Below are 24,866 nucleotides of genomic sequence, written 5' to 3'. Positions count from 1 at the left end.
CCCCCTCGTGCCAGCAGCTCACCTAGCTGCCCACAAAGTCTCTTTCCAGGCACAGCCTTTCTGCTTCCTGATTTAGCAAGGCAAAGCTGGCTGCAGGGAGGGGAATCAAGCCCCAGGGAAGGGAATCCAGCTCCAGGGAGGGGAATTTTGGTTCCAGGGAGGGGAATCAAGCCCCAAGGAAGGAAATCTGGCTCCAGGGAGGGGAAATGTGGCTCCAGGGAGGGGAATCAAGCCCCATGGAAGGGAATCTGGCTCCAGGGAGGGGAAATCTGGCTCCAGGGAGGGGAATCAAGCCCAAGGAAGGAAGTCTGGCTCCAGGGAGGGGAAATCTGGCTCCAGGGAGAGGAATCAAGCCCATTGAAGGAAATCTGGCTCCAGGGAGGGGAAATCTGGCTCCAGGGAGGGGAAATGTGGCTCCAGGGAGGGGAATCAAGCCCATTGAAGGAAATCTGGCTCCAGGGAGGGGAAATCTGGCTCCAGGGAGAGGAATCAAGCCCATTGAAGGAAATCTGGCTCCAGGGAGGGGAAATCTGGCTCCAGGGAGGGGAAATGTGGCTCCAGGGAGGGGAATCAAGCCCCATGGAAGGGAATCTGGCTCCAGGGAGGGGAAATCTGGCTCCAGGGAGGGGAATCAAGCCCAATGAAGGAAGTCTGGCTCCAGGGAGGGGAAATGTGGCTCCAGGGAGGGGAATCAAGCCCCATGGAAGGGAATCTGGCTCCAGGGAGGGGAAATCTGGCTCCAGGGAGGGGAATCAAGCCCAAGGAAGGAAGTCTGGCTCCAGGGAGGGGAAATCTGTCTCCAGGGAGAGGAATCAAGCCCAATGAAGGAAATCTGGCTCCAGGGAGGGGAAATCTGGCTCCAGGGAGGGGAATCAAGCCCAAGGAAGGAAGTCTGGCTCCAGGGAGGGGAAATCTGGCTCCAGGGAGGGGAATCAAGCCCCAAGGAAGGAAATCTGGCTCCAGGGAAGGAAAACCAGCTCCAAGGAGGGGAATCCAGCCCCAAGGAAGGAAATCCAGCTCCAGGGAGGGGAATCCAGCTCCAGGGAGCAAAATCAAGCCCCAAGGAAGGAAATCTGGCTCCAGGGAGGGGAATCAAGCCCCAGGGAAGGGAATCTGGCTCCAGGGAGGGGAAATCTGGCTCCAGGGAACGGAATCAAGCCTCAAGGAAGGAAATATGGCTCCAGGGAGAGGAATCCAGCTTCAGGGAGGGGAATTCAGCTCCAAGGAGGGGAATCCAGCTCCAGGGAGGGGAATCCAGCCCCAAGGAAGGAAATCTGGCTCCAGGGAGAGGAATCCAGCTCCAGGGAGGGGAATCCAGCCCCAAGGAAGGCAATCTGGCTCCAGGGAGGGAATCCAGCTCTAAGGACACAGCAGCATCAATGGGAGGAGTCCAGGATGAGCCTTACCTCCCTGCTGAAGACTGCCCAGAATCTTCTCCCCCAGCAAATGAATCAGTCTGGTCACAACCTGGCAGTGGGAGAGACAGGAAAGGAAATCAGCATTCAGGCAGCCATGCACCAAACTCAGTGCCCTGGGTTGGAGTCTTCCAAGCTCCTGGTATCTCAGGTTGAACCAAAGAGGGACTGGAGTTGAGAGCCAGGGCTGCTCTCCTTGGGATCTCCTCACAGGATCACAGGATGTCAGGGGCTGGAAGGGACCCAAAGAGATCATCCAGTCCAACCCCCACCCCCCCTGCCAGAGCAGGAGCATAGAACCCAGCACAGGGCACACAGGAACACATCCAGATGGGGCTGGAAAGGCTCCAGAGAAGGAGACTCCACAACCTCTCTGGGCAGCCTGCTCCAGGGCTCTGGGAGCCTCACAGGGAATAAGTTCCTCCTCATGCTGAGGTGGAACCTCCTGTGCTGCAGCTTACATCCATTGCTCCTTGTCCTATCCCAGGGCACAGTGAGCAGAGCCTGTCCCTGTCCCCTCCCTCCTGACCCCCAGCCCTCAGCTATTGATAGCCATTGATCAGATCCCTCTCAGTCTTCTCCTCTCCAGACTGAACAGCCCCAGGGCTCTCAGCCTCTCCTCCCCAGGCAGTGCTGCAGTCCCTTCAGCATCATGGAATGGAATGGAATGGAATGGAATGGAATGGAATGGAATGGAATGGAATGGAATGGAATGGAATGGAATGGAATGGAATGGAATGGAATGGAATGGAATGGAATGGAATGGAATGGACCAGACCAGGTTGGAAGAGACCTTCAAGATCATTGTGTCCAACCTATCATCCAACACCATCTAATCAACTAACCCATGGCACCAAGCACCCTATCAATTCTCCTCCTGAACACCTCCAGGGATGGGGACTCCACCACCTCCCTGGGCAGCACATTCCCATGGCCAATCTCTCTCCCTGTGCAGAACTTCCTCCTAACCTCCAAACTAAACCTCAGCCCTCCCTTGGACTCTCTCCAGCAGATCCCTGCCCCTCTTGAACTGGGGAGCCCAGAACTGGACGCAGTGCTCAAGGTGATGTCTCACCTTGTGTTACTCTAAACTGGAAAGCCAAGAAAGCTCCACAAAGGCCCTACCCAGGCAGGCTTTCAGCTGCTCTGAGAGCAGAAGGACAATCTCAGCATTTGGGGAAGCACCAAATTGACTTTCCAGTCTCCTTGTTCCTCTCTGCAGCGTGCTTGTACCCCAGCAGCCACCTCCCTGGTCAGTGGCCACTGCACATCGCCAGCTTCGGACTGAACAGCTCAAGTCTGTACTCAAACAGAGCCCCCAGATGCCCCCCAGGATCTGGCCACCTGAGCCCAGAGAACACTGACCAGAACCAAAAGAAGGCATCCTCAGTAAAACAGAACCACAGAATGCTTTGGGTTGGAAGGAGCCTTAAAGAGCATCCAGTTCCATGGGCAGGGACACCTCCCCCCAGCCCAGCTTGCTCAAGGCCTCATCCAGCCTGGCCTCCAACACCTCCAGGCAGGAGGCAGCCACAGCCTCCCTGGGCAGCCTGTGCCAGAGTCTCCCCAGCCTCACTGCAAAGAGTTTCTAACTCATCCCACAGAATCAATAAGGTTGGAAAAGACCTCAGAGATCATCCAGTCCAACCTCTCACCCAAAACCTCCTGACAGCTAAACCATGGCACCAAGTGCCACATCCAATCCCCTCTGGAACACCTCCAGGGATGGGGACTCCACCACCTCCCTGGGCAGCACATTCCAATGGCTAACAACTCTCTCTGGGAAGAACTTTCTCCTCACCTCCAGCCTAAACCTCCCCTGGCACAGCTTGAGACTGTGGCCTCTTGTTCTGGTGCTGGCTGCCTGGGAGAAGAGACCAACCCCCACCTGGCTACAACCTCCCTGCAGGGAGTTGGAGAGAGCAAGAAGGTCTCCCCTGAGCCTCCTCTTCTCCAGGCTAAGCAACCCCAGCTCCCTCAGCCTCTCCTCACAGGGCTGTGCTCCAGACCCCTCCCCAGCTTTCTTGCCCTTCTCTGGACACCTTCAAGTCTCTCAATGTCCTTCTTAAACTGAGGAGCCCAGAACTGGACACAGGACTCAAGGTGTGGCCTAAGCAGTGCTGAGCACAGGGCACAAGGACTTCCCTGCTCCTGCTGGCCACACTCTTCCTGATGCAGGCCAGGAGGCCATTGGCCTTCTTGGCCACCTGGGCACACTGCTGGCTCATGTTCAGCCTACCCTCACCCAGTACCCCCAGGTCCCTCTCTACCTGGCTGCTCTCAGCCACTGTTCTCAGCCTGTAGCACTGTCTGGGGTTGCTGTGGCCAAAGTGCAGAACCTGGCACTAGGACTGTTAAATGCCATCATGTCCAGCCTGTCAAGATCTCCAGTCTCAGTCTCCTCTCTCCCAGCTCAAAGCCATTGTTCCTCATCCTGGCACTCCCAGCCCTTGTCCAGAGTCCCTCCCCAGCTCTCCTGGAGCCCTTCAGGTACTGGGAGGCTGCTCTGAGGTCTGCCTGGAGCCTCCTCTTCTCCATGCTGAACAGCCCCAACTCTCCCAGCCTGTCCCCACAGGGGATGTTCTCCATCCCTCTGATCATCTTTCTGTCCTCCTCTGCACCTGCTCCAGCAGCTCCAGGTCCTTCCTGTGCTGGGGACACCAGGACTGGAGGCAGTACAACCTGCATCTGCACCCCAGGACTTTGCTCAAGCAGCTCTGGAAGGTGTCAGGAGCCTTTGACACCTCTGCAACACCTCAAATGCTGGAATTTTAATTGCTTCCCAAACCCAGCTCCTGTATTTATAACTTTCACCTCCACTCCCCTTGCTTTCCAGACAGCTGAGCTCCACCTCAGTTGAAAGCCTAATGCCCAAGGTTAATGACAGCCCTAAGTATAGAACCTACTGGTCTCATTTTCCAGTTGGCTGCTCCTATTGCCAGGAAATAGCAGTTGTGGTGTTTGCCAGAGCAGATCTTACAGCCTTGGAACCTATAGATATGGAAATATTATTTCCCTGGTGACTTTGTCAGACAAGCAAATTGCCAACCCTAACAGGATGAGTCACTCTGCTGCAGCCATGGCAACCTGCAGGCAACACTTTGGGATCAGAGCTAAGAACTGCCCTGAAATTTCATAGTGTCATAGTATCAGAGTATCAGTCAGGGTTGGAAGGGACCACAAGGATCAGCCACTTCCAACCCCCCTGCCATGGGCAGGGACACCCCACACTAGATCAGCCTGGCCAGAGCCTCATCCAGCCTGACCTTAAACACCTCTGTGTGGTGCAGCAGACAGCTGGAGGGAAGGGATCCATCCAGAGGGACCTGGACAGGCTGGAGAGGTGGGCACAAGCCAACCTCAGGAGGTTCAATAAGAGCAAGTGCAGGGTCCTGCAGCTGGGTCGAGGTAATCTCAGGCACAAATGCAGGCTGGGCAGGGACTGGCTGGAAAGCAGCCCTGAGGAGAGAGACTTGGGGGTGCTGGGGGAGGAGAAGCTCACCAGGAGCTCTCAGTGTGCACTTGCAGCCCAGAAAGCCAACCAGAGCCTGGGCTGCAGCAGCAGAAGTGTGGCCAGCAGGGCAAGGGAGGTGATTCTCCCCCTCTGCTCAGCTCTGGGGAGACCCCACCTGGAGTCCTGCCTCCAGTTTTGGAGCCCCTATGGCAAGAGGGATCTGGAGGTGCTGGAAGGTGTCCAGAGCAGGGCCAGGAGGATGAGCAGAGGGCTGGAGCTGCTCTGCTGTGAGGACAGACTGAAGGAGTTGGGGCTGTTCAGTCTGGAGAAGAGAAGGCTCCCAGGTGACCTCATTGTGGCCTTTCAGGATCTGAAGGGGGCTCCAGGAAGGCTGGGGAGGGACTGCTCAGGATCTCAGGCAGTGATAGGACTAGGGGGAATGGAATGAAGCTGGAGGTGGGGAGATTGAGGCTGGAGGGGAGGAGGAAGTTCTTTCCCATGAGAGTGGTGAAGCCCTGGAATGGGTTGTGCAGGGAGGTGGTTGGGGCCCTGTCCCTGGAGGTGTTTAAGGCCAGGCTGGCTGAGGCTGTGGCCAGGCTGATCTAGTGTGGGGTGTCCCTGCCCATGGCAGGGGGGTTGGAACTGGCTGATCCTTGTGGTCCCTTCCAACCCTGACTGATATTATGATACCTCCAGGGACAGGGCCTCAACCCTTGAGATACTGGAAGGCCACAATGAGGTCACCTGGGAGCCTTCTCTTCTCCAGACTGAACAGCCCCAACTCCTTCAGTCTGTCCTCACAGCAGAGCAGCTCCAGCCCTCTGCTCATCCTCCTGGCCCTTCTCTGGACACCTTCCAGCACCTCCAGAGAAGGTCCACAAATTTCCATGGGCTTTTACAGCCCCAGCCCCAGCCTGCCTCCCAGAGCCAGGCAGTGTTTTCCTTGAGGAGGGACTTGCCCAGCCCTCTGAGGGAGCAGCCACTGCAAACCAGACCCCTTCAGCCACAGCACCCCCAGGGATCAGGATCAGTATCACCAAGGTTGGAAGAGACCTCAAAGATCATCCAGTCCAACCTGTCACCACAGACCTCATGACCAGAGCAGGGAGGACACCACTGCCCACTGCAGGCTTGAACTCACAACCTTCCCATGAAGGGTCTGATGTGCTACCAACTGAGCCACATCTGATCACAGCAACCCACAGCCATTGCAGTGCAGGGAGCCCCAAGCAGCTCCCACCAGTGGAGAGCATCTGGGGTGACCTCCCACCCCCCAGAGTCACAGGATGGCTGGGGGGGAAAGGGAAGCTCAGAGATCAGCTGCTCCAACCTCCCCACCAGGGGCAGGGACACCTCTCAGCTAGCCTCATCCAGCCTGACCTCCAGCACCCCCAGGGAGGGGGCAGCCACAAGCTCCCATTCATAGAATCATAGAACAGAACCATGGAATCATAGAATCAACAAGGCTGGAAAAGACCTGAGAGATCATCAAGTCCAAGCTGTCACCCAACACCTCCTGACAGCTAAACCATGGCTCCAAGTGCCACATCCAATCCCCTCTGGAACACCTCCAGGGATGGGGACTCCACCACCTCCCTGGGCAGCACATCCCAATGGCTAACAACTCTCTCAGTGAACAACTTTCTCCCCACCTCCAGTCCAAACCTCCCCTGGCACAGCTTGAGACTGTGTCCTCTTGTTCTGGTGCTGCTTGCCTGGGAGAAGAGACCAACCCCCACCTGGCTACAACCTCCCCTCAGGTAGTTGCAGACAGCAACAAGGTCACCCCCAAGCCTTCTCCAAACCATTCCAAACCAGCATCACCCCTCAGGTTTCCAGGCACCTCTGCTCTAACCCCTCCAGTGACAGGGCATGAGAAGGAGCATCACTGCTCAATGCAGCCCAAGAGGGTAGGGCAAAAAGCCAGGGGACCCAGGAGTGGCCCAGGAGTTGCATGGAGGGGGCTGGCTTAGGGAGGAAGAGGAAGCAAGCAGAGATTAGCTGGGAGGTTTCAGACAGAGATTGAAGGTAAACTGTGATTCCCAGCATGCCCAGAGGAGATGGAGGCAGGAGCAAGGCTGGTGCCTTGGAGCAGACATCTGGGCAGTGATTCAGCAGCCACTCATCATTCCCACCCAAGCTATTTAGCTGTGTGTTGTGGGACAAGCTCTGGGAATTGGCAGCCAGGGGTTGGGCATGGGGAAGGCAGGGACTGTGGCAACACTGCTGGGAAAACCAGATGGACTTGGAAGAATCACAGGCTCCCAGCATGGTGAGGCCAGAAGGGACCTCTGGAGACCATCCAGTCCAACCCCCTGCTCCAGCAGGGCACCCACAGCAGCCTGCCCAGGAGCACAATGCCCAGGGGTGGTTGGAAGCTCTCCACACAAGGAGACTCCACAACCTCTCTGGGCAGCCTGCTCCAGGCCTCCAGCAGCCTCACACCAAAGAAGTTGCTCCAGATGGAACCTCCTGGGTTCCAGTTTGTGCCCCTTGGCCTGTCCCTGGCCCCAGCCTCTTGCCCCCAGCCTTTAGCTCTTGCTGAGCACTGAGTTTTGAACTCTGAGTTTCCAGCCCTCAGGGGGTGCAGTCTGCCACCCAGCCCCCAACACTGCCCCCAGCACAAGAGGAGCCCCTGTTGGACTGGACACTGCTGTGCCAGAAGCAGGCACAACTCCTACCCCCTCTGCCACACAGACCCCAGCACCCCCCCAGCACGGGGCCAGAGGGGCACAGAGCACTTCCCAGGCACACTCTGATTGCCAGGGTGTCACCCAGGGCCACACAGCCCTCCCAGCCCCCTGGGAAGTGCCTGCTGTGCTCAGCCCTGCACTTGCCAGGCTGCTCCAGCCCCACTGCCCAGCCCCACAGACAGACTGCAGCCTCAGGAGCTGGCACTGCCTGTTGCTGGGGACCACAGGGAAGAGCTTGGCCCCATCCCCTTCACCACCCCCCACTAGATACTGATGAGCACTGCCACACTGACTCCCCAGGACTGCTCCAAAACACAAGAGCTGGCAATGTCATGGGATCATAGAATGCCCTGGGTGGGAAGGAACCTTCAAAGCTCACCCAGTCCAACCCCCCAGCAACAAGCAGGGACATCTCTGAGCTCATTTGCAGTCCCTGGGGAATTTTGCAAAGACAGCAATGAAAGTAAATGAAAAACCCCCAAGCAACCCAACCCAAACCAGCACAGCCCCCAGGAAGCCTACAGCCCCCTCAGCACTGCCCCTGTGCTCAGCACTGCCTAGGCCACACCTTGAGCCCTGCACTTGCCAGGCTGCTCCAGCCCCACTGCCCAGCCCCACAGACACAGACTGCAGCCTCAGGAGCTGGCACTGCCTTGGGCACTTTGGAGCCAAGGCTGGCAGGAAAATCTGCCCTGCAAAAAGGCAGCAAGCTGCAGCCCAGCCTCAGCCAACAGCTCCAGGAGGCTTCCAAACTAGCCCAGAATCATCAAGTAACAGCTAAGTGAGTGCTGCTTTTTGAAGACCTGTGCTAGGGACAGGGCCCAGCTTGGGTCAGGTGTGAGGCAGTTTGGGTTCTCAGCCCTCATGATTAGAGGCTGCACTAGCAGCAAGTGGATCCTGCCCAGCTAACCACAGTGAATCTCTCTGTGCCCGGAAAGATCATGGAGCAGATCCTCCTGGAGGCACTACTGGCTCAGAAGAATAGTGAAGAGGTGATTGGGAGCAGTCAGCATGGCATTGCCAAGGGCAAATCCTGCCTGACCAACCTGGTGGCCTTCTATGAGCAGGTGACAACATCAATAGCTGAGGGGAGAGCAACTGATGTCGTTTGCCTGGAGCTGAGCAAAGCCTTCGACACTGCCCCGCACCACATCCTGGTCTCCAGGCTGGTGACACATGGGTTTGATGGGGGAGCACTAGATGGATACAGAACTGGCTTGATGGCTGCACCCAAAGAGTGGCTGTCCATGGGTCCACGTCCCAGTGGAGGCCAGGGACAAGCAGAGTCCCTCAGGGATCAGTCCTGGGACCAGGCTTGTTCAACATCTCTGTGGGTGCCATGGACAGTGGCACTGAGTGCACCCTCAGCAGGTTTGCTGCTGACACCAAGCTGTGTGGTGCAGCAGACAGGCTGGAGGGAAGGGATCCATCCAGAGGGACCTTGACAGGCTGGAGAGGTGGGCACAAGCCAACCTCAGGAGGTTCAACAAGACCAGGGGCAGGGTCCTACATCTGGGTCGAAGCAATCCCAGGCACAAATGCAGGCTGGGCAGGGACTGGCTGGAAAGGAGCCCTGAGGAGAGAGCCTTGGGGGTGCTGGGGGAGGAGAAGCTCACCAGGAGCTCTCAGTCTGCACTTGCAGCCCAGAAAGCCAAGCAGAGCCTGGGCTGCAGCAGGAGAAGTGTGGCCAGCAGGGCAAGGGAGGTGATTCTCCCCCTCTGCTCAGCTCTGGGGAGACCCCACCTGGAGTACTGCCTCCAGTTCTGGAGCCCCTATGGCAAGAGGGATCTGGAGGTGCTGGAAGGTGTCCAGAGAAGGGCCAGGAGGATGAGCAGAGGGCTGGAGCTGCTGGGCTGTGAGGACAGACTGAAGGAGTTGGGGCTGTTCAGTCTGCAGAAGAGAAGGCTCCCAGGTGACCTCATTGTGGCCTTCCAGGATCTGAAGGGGGCTCCAGAAAGGCTGGGGAGGGACTGCTCAGGATCTCAGGCAGTGATAGGACTAGGGGGAATGGAATGAAGCTGGAGGTGGGGAGATTGAGGCTGGAGGGGAGGAGGAAGTTCTTCCCCATGAGAGTGGTGAAGCCCTGGAATGGGTTGTCCAGGGAGGTGGTTGGGGCCCTGTCCCTGGAGGTGTTTAAGGCCAGGCTGGATAAGGCTCTGGGCAGCCTGATCTAGTGTGGGGTGTCCCTGCCCATGGCAGGGGGGTTGGAACTGGCTGATCCTTGTGGTCCCTTCCAACCCTGACTGATACTATGATACTATGATAATCACTTCAGCACTAATGGGTTAGGCAGCTGTGGTGTGAGGCCAGGCCTGAGCAGAGCACTGCAAGTGCAGGTTAGACTTCTCCTTGGGACAAGGAGAGCACTTCCCTACCCACTGCTACCATCTCCAGCTGTGAAACGACACAGAAGAATCTCAAGGCTTCACCAGCAACCTAAATATAGACCTCTGGGACCTCCCAGCACGAGTCTGGACTCTGGAGCCATGGAGCCTGCCTGGGTCACAGTGATGACTGAGTCTACTTCCAAATCAATCCCCAGAGCAAACAAGAATCCCCTGTCCCCAGCTCATGCAATGGAGTTCTCAGAGCAGGAGGGAGGAAGCCAACCTGACAGCTCAGAAAAACTGTGCATGCCTCACTCCCCAAAGCTCCTGGGGACTCCAGGGGCATCTGTCCTCTTCTCCCAGAGCCCCCAAGCTCCTCCAGCCCCCTCAGACACTACAGCAGCTGGGAGTTCAGAACATCTGTCCCACAGCAGGACACCCAGACAGATTTGCCAGGGAAATCTAAAGGTGTTCCTGTTCCTCCTCCCACCCACTCCCCTTCCCAGATGAACTCAGCAGAACACTCCTGTGCAGGGCAGAGCAGGATGAGTGTTGCCCTCTCTCACTTCCCTCTGCACAATCCCACCCCCCTGACCCTACAGATGTGTTGTCTCCCTGCACGTTCCTGCAGCAGCTCCCTCCCCAGTAAGACCTCAGCCAAGCTCTGCCAGCAGCCTCCAGTGTCCCCAGCTCCCTCAGACTGAACATGGAACTCTGCATCTGCCACAGCAAAGCCTCTGGGAGGTCATTAATTTCCCCTCTGCTTAACTCATGTTAAATTGCTGCACAGACCTGCAGCCTCTGCATTGCAGGGCAAGGGCTGAACTTCACCTTCCCAAGGGGACTGCATTTCCCTGCTTGCAGATGACTAATTCCAGCTCCAAAACAAATGTCCTTCAGCAAGGAGGCCAGGCAGGACCTCAGCTCTGCATCAGCTGCTGGGGCTGGGGCAAACACCCACTGACTGCTCCATCCACCTTGGAGACAAACACACACCTCACTCACTGCTCCATGCACCTTAGGGCTTGGGGACAAACACCTCACTGACTGCTCCATCCACCCTGGGGATGGGGCAAACACCCACTGACTGCTCCATCCACCTTGGAGACAAACACACACCTCACTGTCTGCTCCATCCACGTTGGAGATGGGGACAAACACCCACTGACTGCTCCATCCACTTTGGAGACAAACACACACCTCTCACTGCTCCATCCACCTTGGAGATGGGGACACACACCCACTGACTGCTCCATCCACCCTGGAGACAAACACACACCTCTCACTGCTCCATCCACCCTGGGGATGGGGACAAACACCCACTGACTGCTCCATTCACCCTGGGGATAGGCACAAACACCTCACTGACTGCTCCATCCACCCTGGGGATAGGGACAAACACCTCACTGACTGCTCCATCACACCCACAGAATGGTAGGGGTTGGAAGGGAGCTCTGGAGATCAGTCCAACCCCCCTGCCAAGGCAGGTTCACCTGAAAAAGGTCACCCAGGAACACATCCAGGCAGGTCTGGAATGTCTCCAGAGATCACAGAGTCACAGAATGTCAGAGGTTAGAAGGGACCTCCAGAGAACATCCAGGCCAACCCCCCTGCCAGAGCAGGGGCACCCAGGGCAGGGCACACAGGAACACAGCCAGGTGGGGCTTGAAAGTCTCCAGAGGAGTCTCCCCAACCTCTCTGGGCAGCCTGCTCCAGGCCTCCAGCACCCTCACAGGGACAAAGTTTTCCTCCTGTTCCCCTGGCACCTCCTCTGCCACAGCTGCCCCCAGTGCCCCCTGTGCTGTCCTTGGCCATCCCTGAGCAGAGCCTGGCTCCAGCCCTGCACATCTTTATCAACAGGAATGAAGTCACCCCTGAGGCTCCTCTGCTCCAAGCTCCAGCTCCCTCAGCCTGTGCTCACAGGGAGATCTTCCACTGCCTGCAGCAGCTCTGTGGCTCTGTGCTGGACTCTCCCCAGCAGCTCCCTGAAGTCCTTCTTGACCTGAGTGGCCCAGAACTGGACACAATATTCCAGATGCAGCCTCAGCATGGCAGAGTAGAGGGGGTGAAGAACCTCCTTTGACCTGCTAACCACAGCCCTTCTAATCTACCTCAGGATGCCCTGGATCTGAGTGGCCACCAGGGCACATTGCTGGCTCATGGCCATCCTGTTGACCACCAGGACCTCCAGGTCCTTTTCCCTTTTGCCCTTTTTGCTGGGCACCACTGAGCAGAGCCTGGCCCCAGCCTCTTGCCCCCTACCCTTTAGCTCTTGCTGAGCATTGCTCAGCTGCCCTCTGGGGCTGCTCTCCTCCAGGCTCAACACCCCCAGGGCTCTCAGGCTCTGCTCACAAGACAGATGCAGTCCCCTCAGCATCTTGTGTGACTGGAGATGTGTCACTGAACCTCTTAGCACGATGCTACCACAGAAAGAACCTTCTCCAGGGCTCCAGCACCCTCCCAGCAAAGAAGCCTTCCCAAGTGCTGAGGACCAAACCATTCAATCCCTCTCTGAGCAGCATTCTTGTCATGAACAGGAGAGGCTGCAGGTGAGCTCAGGCCTTTCTCCAGTGCCTTGGAAGCTTAAAAATAAGAACAGCCCAGCCCTCCAAACTTTCTCTCAGCCATCCAGCAGGCCCCCTTGAAGTCAAACACATTCAACAACGATTTGCTGGTGCCTTCACTGCAGGGTGCTCCAGACCCTCAGACACTTCTGTGACTTACAGGAGATATCAAAGGGCTTTCTGGCACACAGGGATCCGAGCCAGAAGGGGAAGCAGAGCTGCCAAGGGCTTTTTATTCTACAAAGGAAATGCAATTGGGGTAAGGCAGCAGTGGCAGAGCCATTTTCCCTCCACAAGCTCCCACAATAGCAGCTTCACTTCTGCAGAGCTCTCCCCAGCAGCGGAGATGATTCTCTACCACTTTGCTTAAGGCTTTCTTCTTTCTTTATTTATTTTGTTCCTTTCTGAGGGACAGGGGAGGAGGAGAGCTAAATTAGATCCTCAACTGGAACAAGCCCATGGTGTTATTGAAGCTTTGCAGGCCCCAGATGAGATCAAACACTCTCTGCTTGTCACAGGAGCAGGGGAGCTCAGCCAGGGGGCTCCGACGAACTCCTGCGAGCGCCGGAGGAGCGCCGTGACGAAGCAGATCTGCGCTGCTCACCTGCACCAGCTCTGGCACCCTTACAAAAGCCACCAAAGCATACAGGAGAACAGAAGCTTCATCCCCTGGGGCTGCTGGAGCTTCTAATATCTGTGATCAATTGTGCCTTGAAGAAAAATGTCACTCTTGCATCGCTGCTATGACTAAGGACTCCCTCCTGCCTGCCTGCCTCGTGTCGGGCAGCTACAGTCAGTGGCCAGGCTGCTGCTGAACATTTGTCCTCTCTCCTTTTCACAGCCTTTTCACAGCCATTTCTACACTCAAGGAAAACTTATTTTAATGGGCCAGGAGAACAAATGCAGACAAATCCAGAAGCATGGCCTCTCCTGACCCCTTGCACAGCGCCACATCAAGCCTGAATGAGGTGACGCACGACACGACGGCAGCTTCGAAAGGAGGGCACAGCAGCAGACCCACTTTGGAAGGCAGACAGCCCTGGGGCAGGCTCCAGCCAGCTCTGAAAAGCTCTGGCTCAAACACACTCTGGCTGCAAAGACAGCAGGGCTCCAGGTGTGTGATGGGCTCAGGAGATATCAAGAGCCCCAGGGCAGGCAGGGAGAATGAAGAGCAAGCTGCGGAGCTCTGTATTTCCTAGCCTGCAGAAAGGTTGTCTTCCCAAGTCCACTCCCACAGCTCCTGAGCAGCTTCTCCCTGCAACTTCCAGCAGCTACAGCAGGGCTACATTTCAAGTCAGGATTCTAAAAACAGCCTCAGCTGAGCAGAGGCAAAGCCCAATCCCTGCAGTGTGATCCAAGTTCCACAGCCGTGCTAGAACCTCCCTGGAAGCCGCTCACAAACCCTGCGCTCTCGGCTCCTGCTTCGAAACCGCTCGGCGGTGCCAAAAATCGTGAGCTGAGGCTCTGCCCTACTTTCCAGAACCGAAGGCAGTGATGAAAATAGAGAGAATCGATTCCCCTCCCCTCCTGCAAGGCTGCAGAGCTGAATTCAGGCAGCAGCAGAGGCAAGCAGCGAGGCTGTCGGAGCAGCAAGCGGTCCCCGCTGGCTGAGCGCCCTGCTGCCTGTCCTCAGGCAGGAGCTCCGAGGAAGCAGAGGAGAAGTTTGGCACCGTGGGCAGTTCTCTGTTGGGAATAGCAAGGATGTCTATATCCAGAGTGACTCGAGGGGGGGGAGCTTCCCTAAGAAGCTAGAAGAGGTAGATTTGACATCTAGAGACTGGGCAGGACCTAGAAGTCAAAATCTGTCATTTTGGGGCACGAAGCCTCAGGTTTGGGCTGCGTCCTCTACCTGAGATCAGATTCACAGTCTCACAGTATCACCAAGGTTGGAAGAGACCTCAAAGATCATCAAGTCCAAGCTGGCACCACAGACGTCATAAGTGCCATGGCACCAAGTGCCACATCCAATCCCCTCTTGAACACCTCCAGGGATGGGGACTCCACCACCTCCCTGGGCAGCACATCCCAATGACAAACAACTCTCTCAGTGAAGAACTTTCTCCTCACCTCCAGCCTAAACCTCCCCTGGCACAGCTTGAGACTGTGGCCTCTTGTTCTGGGGCTGGCTGCCTGAGAGAAGAGACCAACCCCCACCTGGCTACAACCTCCCTTCAGGGAGTTGGAGAGAGCAATGAGGTCTCCCCTGAGCCTCCTCTTCTCCAGGCTCCCTCAGCCTCTCCTCACAGGGCTCTGCTCCAGACCCCTCCCCAACTTTGTTGCCCTTCTCTGGACACCTTCAAGTCTCTCAATGTCCTTCTTAAAGGGAGGAGCCCAGAACTGGACACAGGACTCAAGGTGTGGCCTAAGCAGTGCTGAGTACAGGGCACAAGGACTTCCCTGCTCCTGCTGGCCACACTGTTCCTGATGCAGGCCAGGATGCCCTTGGCCTTCTTGGCCACCTGGGCACACTGCTGGCTCCTCTTCAGCTGCTCTCCCCCAGCACCCCCAGGTCCCTCTCTGTTTGGCAGCTCTCAGCCACTCTGACCCCAGCCTGTAGCTCTGCATGGGGTTGCTGTGGCCAAAGTGCAGCCCCTGGCACTTGGACTTGTTGAATGCCATCCCCCATGGTTTATCCCCATCTAGTTTATCCCTCAGAGAGCAGGAGCTAGAGAGGAGCACACCAAAGATCCCTGCAGACCAGTAACCTGTCTCTGCCAGGACCAAAGCAGATGGCCTTCACTCCAAGAGAGACATTGAGGGATGGAGCAGGTCCAGAGAAGGGCAACCAAGCTGGGGAAGGGTCTGGAGAGCAGGGCTGGGCAGGAGCAGCTGAGGGACCTTTGCTTGTTCAGTCTGGAGACAAGGAAGCTGAAAGGAGACCTTCTGGCTCTCTACAGCTCCCTGAAAGGAGCCAGCTGGGGGTTTGGTCTCTTCTCCCAGGGAACAAGTGGTAGGATGAGAGGAACCAGCCTCAAGTTCCACCAGGAGAGGTTTAGGTTGGACATTAGGACCAACTTTCTTCCCTGAAAGGGTTGTCAAGCCCTGGCCCAGGCTGCCCAGGGCAGTGGTGGAGTGCCCAGCCCTGGAGGGATTGAAGAGCTGTGGAGATGTGGTGCTGAGGGCCATGGGTTAGCAGCAGCCTGGCAGTGCTGGGGAAAGGGTTGGCCTGGATGGTCTCAAAAGCTGTCTTTAAACCAAAATGATTCAATGATTCTGTGCCCAGGGGAGAAGCCAAAACAGAAGACAAGCAGATGGTGCTTCCCCAAGGATCAGCTGTGCCATCCCTCCAGCTCACACCTCACAGCCCCAGGCACCTGAATTACTGCATGGGCCAGCAGAGCATGAGCCCTGAGGAGCAGGGCTGCTCCCTGAGGAGCACCTCCCACCTTTACCACTTCCTTGCCCATCAGGTAAGGTTTTCTTGTGGTGCATTCCAGAGCTGCAACTCTTTCTGGGTCATCTACAAACACACCATGGCTGGTGAAAAGCATGCAGGACAGAGTCCCTCCACTAAGTCCTAAAAGGTTCTTCACCCTTGATAGGAAACAGCAAAGCTGAAGGATAACTAAGACTACTTCAGCTTTGGAACTGCCTGGCCCTTGACTGTGTGGGTGTCAAGAAGAAGGGGCCAGGCTCTTTTGGGTGGTGCCCAGTGATGGGACAAGGAACAACAGGTACAAGCTGGACCCTAGGAGGTTCCACCTTAACATGAGGAGAAACTTCTTCACTGTGAGGGTGCTGGAGCCCTGGAGCAGGCTGCCCAGAGAGGCTGTGAAGCCTCCTTCTGTGGAGGCTTTCAAGACCCATCTGGACACATTCCTGTGGGACCTGCCCAGGGGGATCCTGCTTTGGCAGGGGGTTGTACTCAATGATCTCTGAAGGTCCCTTCCCACCCCTGACATTCTGTGGTTCTGTGATTTGGGCTCTGTGGAAGCTGCCAAGAGGAAGACCAGAACCAAAGCAGCTCTGCATCCTGGCCTGCAGCAGGAAGAGTGTGGCCAGCAGGAGCAGGGAAGTCCTTGTGCCCTGTGCTCAGCACTACTTAGGCCACACCTTGAGTCCTGTGTCCAGTTCTGGGCTCCTCAGTTCAAGAAGGACATTGAGAGACTTGAAGGTGTCCAGAGAAGGGCAAGAAAGCTGGGGAGGGGTCTGGAGCACAGCCCTGGGAGGAGAGGCTGAGGGAGCTGGGGTTGCTTAGCCTGGAGAAGAGGAGGCTCAGGGGAGACCTTCTTGCTCTCTCCAACTCCCTGCAGGGAGGTTGTAGCCAGGTGGGGGTTGGTCTCTTCTCCCAGGCAAGCAGCACCAGAACAGGAGGACACAGACTCAAGCTGTGCCAGGGGAGGTTTAGGCTGGAGATGAGGAGAAAGTTCTTCACCGAGAGAGTTGTTAGCCATTGGGATGTGCTGCCCAGGGAGGTGGTGGAGTCCCCATCACTGGAGGTATTCAAGAGGGGATTGGATGTGGCACTTGGTGCCATGGTTTAGTAGTCATGAGGTGTTGGGTGACAGCTTGGACTTGATGATCTTTGAGGTCTTTTCCAACCTTATTGATTCTATGATTCTATGATCTGAATCTATGATTCTCCCTGGTGTGGGACTCCTCTGAACCACGAGAGCCTTCCCACCTGACTCAGGGGGCAAGCAGCAGTGTCTGCTCACCACTCACAGGCAGCAGTGGGCAGGAGTTCTGCAAGGGCAGAGCTGCCTTCCCCTTTTTCTGCTTTGCAGAGGACCAGGAGGGAAATCCCCCAGCACACTGCTGAATTACAGCTACCCAGTGAATGATTTCAGAGCTGCTGCACTTGCTGTCCTTTCATTACTTCTGCCTGGATGGGAAAACAACATCCTGACTCCTGTGCCATAAATCACTCTGCTAGGAGAACACCAGAGCAAAGAGGACAGAGAGAACCCAGCTGGCCAGTGGTGCTCAGCACTAAGCACTGCCTCAGACAATGTTTTAAGAGGTTATAGAAACAAGCAGGAAGCTTTCAGCCTTTCCAGGGAGTGGAATCAGCTTGTCCTGAACATCCAACTGCTGCCATTTCAGTGCCATTTGCTCTGTCCCAATGTGGAGAGCAGCCTGATGCCCTTCCAGTCAGAAGACAACTTCATACATCCAAAAATAGCTTCCATGTCTGCCTTTAACCTTTCACAGTCTGCTTGTCTTTATAGGTTAATCTCCCTCCCTACCAGTCACAGCCTCCTTTTTGCCCTTGACTCTCTCCCTCTGGCTTCTTCCCTCAGGCTGGTACTGAAGCTTCACCAGTGCCAAGGATTTCTGCACTCCCAAACCCATTCTGGTGGCAGAGTTGTGTTTTCCTTGCAAGCCACTCTTCAGGCATGGTCAGCTGCTGACCCAGCCTGAGCTGCACTCTCTAACAAACAGCTGCCCAGAATCTTTTTGTATGCAATCCATTAGCTTGCAGCTCAAAACCTTCCCTGCAGCATACTCCATTGACTGGAAAGCTGACTTTCTACTTGGCTTCACACTTTCTAGCCTACTGCTTTCCTCCATCACTTCTCTCCTTCCTCTATTGGTTTCCTCCATCATTTCAATCCTCTCCTTCCTCTACTGCTTTCCTCCTTCACTTCAATCCTCTCCTTCCTCTACTGCTTTCCTCCTTCACTTCAATCCTCTCCTTCCTCTACTGCTTTCCTCCATCATTTCAATCCTCTCCTTCGTCTACTGCTTTCCTCCATCATTTCAATCCTCTTCTTCCTCTGCTGGTTTCCTCCATCACTTCTCTCCTTCCTCTACTGCTTTCCTCCATCACTTCAATCCTCTCCTTCCTCTATTGGTTTCCTCCATCACTTCAATCCTCTCCTTCCTCTACTGGTTTGTTCCATCACTTCAGTTCTCCCTCACTTCTCTCCTTCCTCTATTGGTTTCCTCTTTCACTCCAAACCTCTCCTTCCTCTGTTGGTTTCCTGCATCACTTCAATCCTCTCCTTCCTCTACTGCTTTCCTCCATCACTTCAATCCTCTCCTTCCTCTATTGGTTTCCTCCTTCACTTCAATCCTCTCCTTCCTCTACTGTTTTCCTCCATCACTCCAATCCTCTATCACTTCTTCCTCTATTGTTTTCCTCCCTCCATCACTTCAATTCTCTTCTTCCTTATTGGTTTCCTCCATCACTCCAATCCCCTCCTTCCTCTACTGTTTTCCTCCATCAATTCAATTCTTTCTCACTTCTCTCCTTCCTCTACTGGTTTCCTCCATCACTTCAATCCTATCCTTCCTCTGTTGGTTTCCTCCATCACTTCAATCCTCTCCTTCCTCTATTGTTTCCCCCATCACTTCAATCCTCTCCTTCCTCTATTGGTTTCCTCCATCAATTCTCTCTCACTTCTCTCTTTCCTCTACTGTTTTCCTCCATCACTCCAATCCTCTCCCTCCTCTACTGTTTTCCTCCATCACTCCAATCCTCTCCCCCCTCTGTTGCTTTCCTCCATCACTCCAATCCTCTCCTTCCTCTACTGTTTTCCTCCATCAATTCAATCCTCTCCTTCCTCTACTGTTTTCCTCCATCAATTCAATTCTTTCTCACTTCTCTCCCTCCTCTATTGGTTTCCTCCATCACTTCAATCCTCTCCCTCCTCTATTGGTTTCCTCCATCACTTCAATCCTCTCCCTCCTCTACTGGTTTCCTCCATCACTTCAATTCCCTCTCACTTCTCTCTTTCCTTTATTACCTGATGGACCTAGGAACCAAGAAGAGAAGTCACAAGCACTTGGATATCACATTAAACCACATTTCATCCCAGATGAAGCCAGTCTGAAGGCATTAACTGTATAAATCACCTACTTAAAGTCTGTCCCACACTCCTCTTGCTATTTCTAATGCTGCTCTAAAATACTCCAATAGCAGAAATGGGAGTTCTTACATCTCTTTATATATCATTTCAACATCTATTTAGAACTCTGAGAGCTCAGCAGCAAGAAAGTGAAGCTCTAACAACCATTTTTTTCCTTTGCAGCACATTTCCCCTGACAGATCTGGTTTAGCATTTTGTTTCACTGGAACCCATTAGCCAAACTTAGATGCAAGCCTAGAGCAAACTGATTGCATCTTGGCAAAGGTCAGGAGTTTGCTGCTGAGAGGCTGCACACTCAGGCATTTGGGTTGTGTTACAAAGAAATGTTTTGACTTGTGTGATCAGTGCAGCAACTCCAGCTCCACTTCCACTGCAGAGCAGAAAGCTTCACAGCTCCACTGAGAGAGATCTTCAGGAGAAAGAAACAAAAGTCTGCCAAAGGATGGGAGAAAATCACAGCCCCCCAGAACACAGCTGGTTGGAAGCAACCTCTGAGCTCATCCAGCCCAACCTTCCACCCAGCACTGCAGGCTCCACACTAAAGCAGGTCCCTAAGCACCAGGTCCACAGCTGCTTGAACACCCCCAGGGATGGTGGCTCCAGCACTGCCCTGGGTAGAACATTCTGAAGTTTAAGAACCCTTCCAGTGAAGAAATATTTCCCAACATCCAGCCTGGACCTCCCCTGGGGCAGCTTGGAGCCATTTCCTCTGCTCCTGTTGCTTTACACCAAGGAGCAGAGGCTGTCCCCTCCTCACTCCAACCTCCCTTCAGGGAGCTGTAGAGAGCAAGGAGGTCTCCCTCAGCCTCCTCTTCTCCAGCCTGAACACCCCCAGCTCCCTCAGCCCCTCCTCTAGCCCAGGTGCTCCAGGCCCTTCTCCAGCCCCATTGCCCTGCTCTGGACAGGCTCCAGCCCCTCAGTGACCTTCCTGGAGTGAAGGCCCAGAGCTGAACAAGGTGTGGCCCCAGCAGTGCTGAGCACAGGGGGATGATCACCTCCTGTCCCTGCTGCCCACCCTGTTTCCAATCCATGCCAGGATGTCTTTGGCTTTCTTGGCCTGGGCACTGCTGGCTCATGGTCACTGCCAACCAGCACCCCCAGGTCCCTCTCTGAGTCACAGCTTTCCAACCACACATCCCCAAGTCTGGACCTCACTGTGGGGTTGTTGTGACCCAGGTGTAGGACCTGGCCTTGTTGAACTTCATACAATTAGCCTTGGCCCATGGCTCTCACCTGTCCAGATCCCTCTGTAAAGTTTCCCTACCCTCTAGCAGATGGGCACAGCCACCCAGCTTGGTGTCATCTCCAAACTTGCTGAGGGTGCCTCAGTGACCTCCTCCAGACCACTGATAAAGACAATGAGGTGGACAGGCTCCAGTAGTGAACTCTGGGGCACACCACTGGGGAGTAGGTGCCAGCCAGATTTAGCTCCATTCACCAAGAGCAAAAGGGAAGAGAGAGACAAGAGACACTGAAATCAATCCTTGCCCCAGGCTCAAAGGCAGAACCTTGAGCACTGCTGCAGGCAGAGGCTCTGCTCTAGTTCTGCATTCTCAGTGCCTAGCAGTCATGCACAGACTAAAGGTCTATCAGCAGTGTATAAAATCATCCCCTGGGGAAGGAGGAAGGTGGTTTCAAGTCCTTCAGGCTCATTTCATCACTTCTTCATTGGTCTTGAGGACAAAGCCATTCAAAAGGGCAGCTCAAGACAGGATGCCAGGCTGGGGGTACCCTGCTTGTGGTCAGCACTGCCTCCAGTGCAGACAGCTGGGCAGGAAATCTGTCACATCAGACAAGAACAGACCTGAAGGACTACTCAAGGGAACAGAAGAGTTTGAACAATCCTCTGCAGAAGTTCAGAAACACTTCAAGCAAAAATAGTCATAGAATGGCTGGGGTTGGAAGAGACCTGAGAGTTGTCATGGAGGCCTGAAAGACCCCACCTGGAGTACTGCCTCCAGTTCTGGAGCCCCTATGACAAGAGGGATCTGGAGGTGCTGGAAGGTGTCCAGAGCAGGGCCAGGAGGATGAGCAGAGGGCTGGAGCTGCTCTGCTGTGAGGACAGACTGAAGGAGTTGGGGCTGTTCAGTCTGAAGAAGAGAAGGCTCCCAGGTGACCTCATTGTGGCCTTCCAGGATCTGAAGGGGACTACAGGAAGGCTGGGGAGGGACTGCTCAGGATCTCAGGCAGTGATAGGACTAGGGGGAATGGAATGAAGCTGGAGGGGGGGAGATTCAGGCTGGAGGGGAGGAGAAAGTTCCTCCCTGAGAGAGTTGTTTGCTATTGGGATGTGCTGCCCAGGGAGGTGGTGCAGTCCCCATCCCTGGAGGTGTTCAAGAGGGGATTGGATGTGGCACTTGGAGCCATGGTTTAGTTGTCAGGAGGTGTTGGGTGACAGGTTGGACTTGATGAGCTCTGAGGTCTTTTCCAACCTTAGTCTATGATTCTATGACACTTCACTGTCAGACCTCCTGGAGGCTGAGAGTGATGCTGAAGTGATCCCAGCAGTAAGAGAGCCAAACCCCACAGCTTCTGTAGCAGGAGGCTGTATGGACAGAGGCTCGAAGGAAAGGATCACTCTTTGGATTAGGGCTCCTAGGAAAGCAAAACAAAAGCAGTATTGAAATCAGCTTCCTGGCTCCTACAGGCTTGGAAAAGGGAAATGCAGCCAAGTAAGTGCAGGGCTGAGAGAAAAGCAGAAAGAGAAAGCAGAAATCATTTGAAATTCACCAAAAAAAAATCAGAGAACTGCCTTTAAGAATTGCATTAAGGAATTGCCTTTGAGAGCAGGGCAATGATTTAGTGCTCAGTAAAATGCCTCTGATGCACTTAGGGACAAAGGAATTAGATTTCAAGTCCCTCAGTCTCCAGATTTGCAGGAAAGAGGCAGAATGTCAAGTGAATTAAAGCAGATGGATGAGCTGAAGGATTGAGAGGGAGCAATCCCAGCCTGCAGGACAGGGAGCTGGCAGCTGTGGCACCAGCCCTGGCAGCCTGCAATGCAAACCCAGCCCCCAGATATCAATCCCTAGCAAGGAAAGGATCACAGAATGGCTTAGGCTGGGAGGCAGCTCAAAGGTCATCTCCTCCAAGCCCCCTGCCATGGGCAGGGAGATCATTCCACTTGATCTGGTTGCCCAAGGCCTCAGCACACATAACCCAGTCTGAGCCTCAGTGAGCAAGGCAGATGAGTAACTACACTTGGAATTGATCTGAGACTCAAACCTTCACTTCCCACCAACAGCACTGAGTGATTTCCACTTGGCTGACCGTGCATGCCCTGCCCTGAGCAGCAGCATTCTTCCAGGTGCATGGAAGAGCCCTGCCAGAAACCAAACTACCATTAATCAGCAGAGAGAGGAGGAGAAGCTGCTGGAAGTCTGCTAGAGATCAGAGCAGGGGGACAAAGAGAGCAAAATGTTGCCTCTGGACATATCAATCACAGCAAAAAGCCAGAGGACTCAGTGCTAACAAAGAGCTGGAGCTCCTCAGGCACCTTAGGAGACAGGCAGAAAAGCCTCTGGGAGTTCTTACCTGGGGGAATTTGCGTTTGATGGATGTCAGAGCTCCCTCGGGGAGCTTGGCCAGCTCGGAGTCTCTGACGGCGTGCACCGTGGTGGCTCGAGGCTGGTGGGTCAGGGCCTCCACCTGCAAGAGCAGACAGCCCAAAGGTCAAAGCTAAGCCACAACACAACATGGTGCAAACCCCAGAGGTCAGGAGAGAAGAGAATAGAATAAATCAGGTTGGAAAAGACCACAGAGGTCATCCAGGCCAACCTGTCACCCAGCACCATCTGAGCAACTCAACCATGGCACCAAGGGCCTCAGCCAGGCTCTTCCTAAACACCTCCAGGGATGGGGACTCCACCACCTCCCTGGGCAGCACATCCCAATGGCCAATCTCTCTTGCTGGGAAGAACTTTCTCCTCACCTCCAGCCTAAACCTCCCCTGGCACAGCTTGAGACTGTGTCCTCTTGTTCTGGTGCTGCTTGCCTGGGAGAAGAGACCAACCCCCACCTGGCTACAACCTACCTGCAGGGAGTTGCAGAGAGCAAGAAGGTCTCCCCTGAGCCTCCTCTTCTGCAGGCTAAGCAACCCCAGCTCCCTCAGCCTCTCCTCACAGGGCTGTGCTCCAGACCCCTCCCCAGCTTTCTTGCCCTTCTCTGGACACCTTCAAGTCTCTCAATGTCCTTCTTGAACTGAGGAGCCCAGAACTGGACACAGGACTCAAGGTGTGGCCTAAGCAGTGCTGAGCACAGGGCACAAGGACTTCCCTGCTCCTGCTGGCCACACTCTTCCTGATGCAGGCCAGGATGCCCTTGGCCTTCTTGGCCCCCTGGGCACACTGCTGGCTCATGTTCAGCTGCTGTCCATCACCACCCCCAGGTCCCTCTCTGCCTGGCTGCTCTCAGCCACTCTGCCCCCAGCCTGTAGCACTGCCTGGGGTTGCTGTGGCCAAAGTGCAGAACCTGGCACTTGGATGTGTTCAGTCTCCTGCCCTTGGCCTCTGCCCATCTGCCCAGCCTGTCCAGGTCCCTCTGCAGAGCTCTCCAACCCTCTAACAGATCAACTCCTGCCCCCAGCTTGCTGTCATCTGCACATTTACTGCTGATGGACTCAATCCCTTCCTCCAGATCATCAATGAAGATATTGAACAGGCTGGGGCCCAGCACTGATCCCTGGGGCACACCACTGGTGCCTGGCTCCAGCTGGCTGTGGCACCATTCACCACCACTCTCTGGGCTCAGCCCTCCAGCCAGTTCCTAACCCAGCTCAGAGAGCTGCTGTCCAAGCCACAGAGGGAACAGCACAGGTGCCAAGCACAGGCCTGGCACACTTGGTGCTCACAGCTGGGAGTGCAGCACTGCCTGCCCTCAGGGCAAATCCACCCACAGCAAGAACTGGCAGCCCTTGAACCCAGACCTCTTGGGACACACTCTGCTAGGAGCCAGCTGCAGGCTTGCACAGCACCAGAACACACAGCACCAGGCAGGACTGAGAGGAAGTTGTGTTTGAGGTTTGCAAGCTGTCCTGCATGGGGCAGCTGCAGAGCATGGAGCAGAACTGCTTTAGAGGCTTCAGGAAGAAGCAGGAAAGGTTCTCTGTGAGCGCAGCAGCTGCAGCTCTTCACCCAGCATCTTTCATTGTGGGGAAGTCACCTCAGGCACAGGAAATCCTTACACCTCTGCTGCTCTTTTTCTTTCCTCTGTGCTACCCTGACTGACTTGCAGAAGCTGACTACTGACAATGTAAAACAGTCCAACACTTCCCAAAGGCTCAAGGCAAGGCTGAGCAGCAGCTCAGCTCCTGGGTTTGGCCAGAAGTGAGCCTTGGTTTTCCAGCTGGTTTGGGGCTTTTTGCATATTCATGTGTATCTGTGCCATGACAACAAGAGAATGTGGGACAGAATGCACCAGCCTCCCAGGGAAGAGCTTCTTCCTAATCTCAATCCAGATGCTTCCAGCTCAAAGCCATTGTCCTTCATCCTGGCACTCCCAGCCCTTGTCCCTCCCCAGCTCTCCTGGAGCCCCTTCAGGTGCTGGAAGGCTGCTCTGAGGTCTCACTGGAGCCTTCTCTCCAGGCTGACTAACCCCAAC

At 55.1% G+C, this 24,866-nt stretch overlaps 1 protein-coding gene across 1 annotated transcript in view; it reads right to left on the bottom strand.

Moving 5' to 3' along the window:
• Positions 1–24,866, bottom strand: part of PNPLA7 (patatin like phospholipase domain containing 7) — a 165,306-nt gene that overhangs the window by 59,799 nt on the left and 80,641 nt on the right. Inside the window, 2 exon segments of the mRNA XM_068164175.1 lie at positions 1,407–1,467; positions 22,803–22,916. Of these exon segments, the coding sequence (XP_068020276.1) occupies positions 1,407–1,467; positions 22,803–22,916 (175 nt within the window).

This window comes from Melanerpes formicivorus, unplaced genomic scaffold, assembly GCF_026170545.1.
Source record: "Melanerpes formicivorus ecotype bairdi unplaced genomic scaffold, bMelFor1.0.p_v2 SCAF_77, whole genome shotgun sequence".
Taxonomy (NCBI): domain Eukaryota; kingdom Metazoa; phylum Chordata; class Aves; order Piciformes; family Picidae; genus Melanerpes; species Melanerpes formicivorus.
This window is presented reverse-complemented; position numbering and strand designations above follow the sequence as displayed.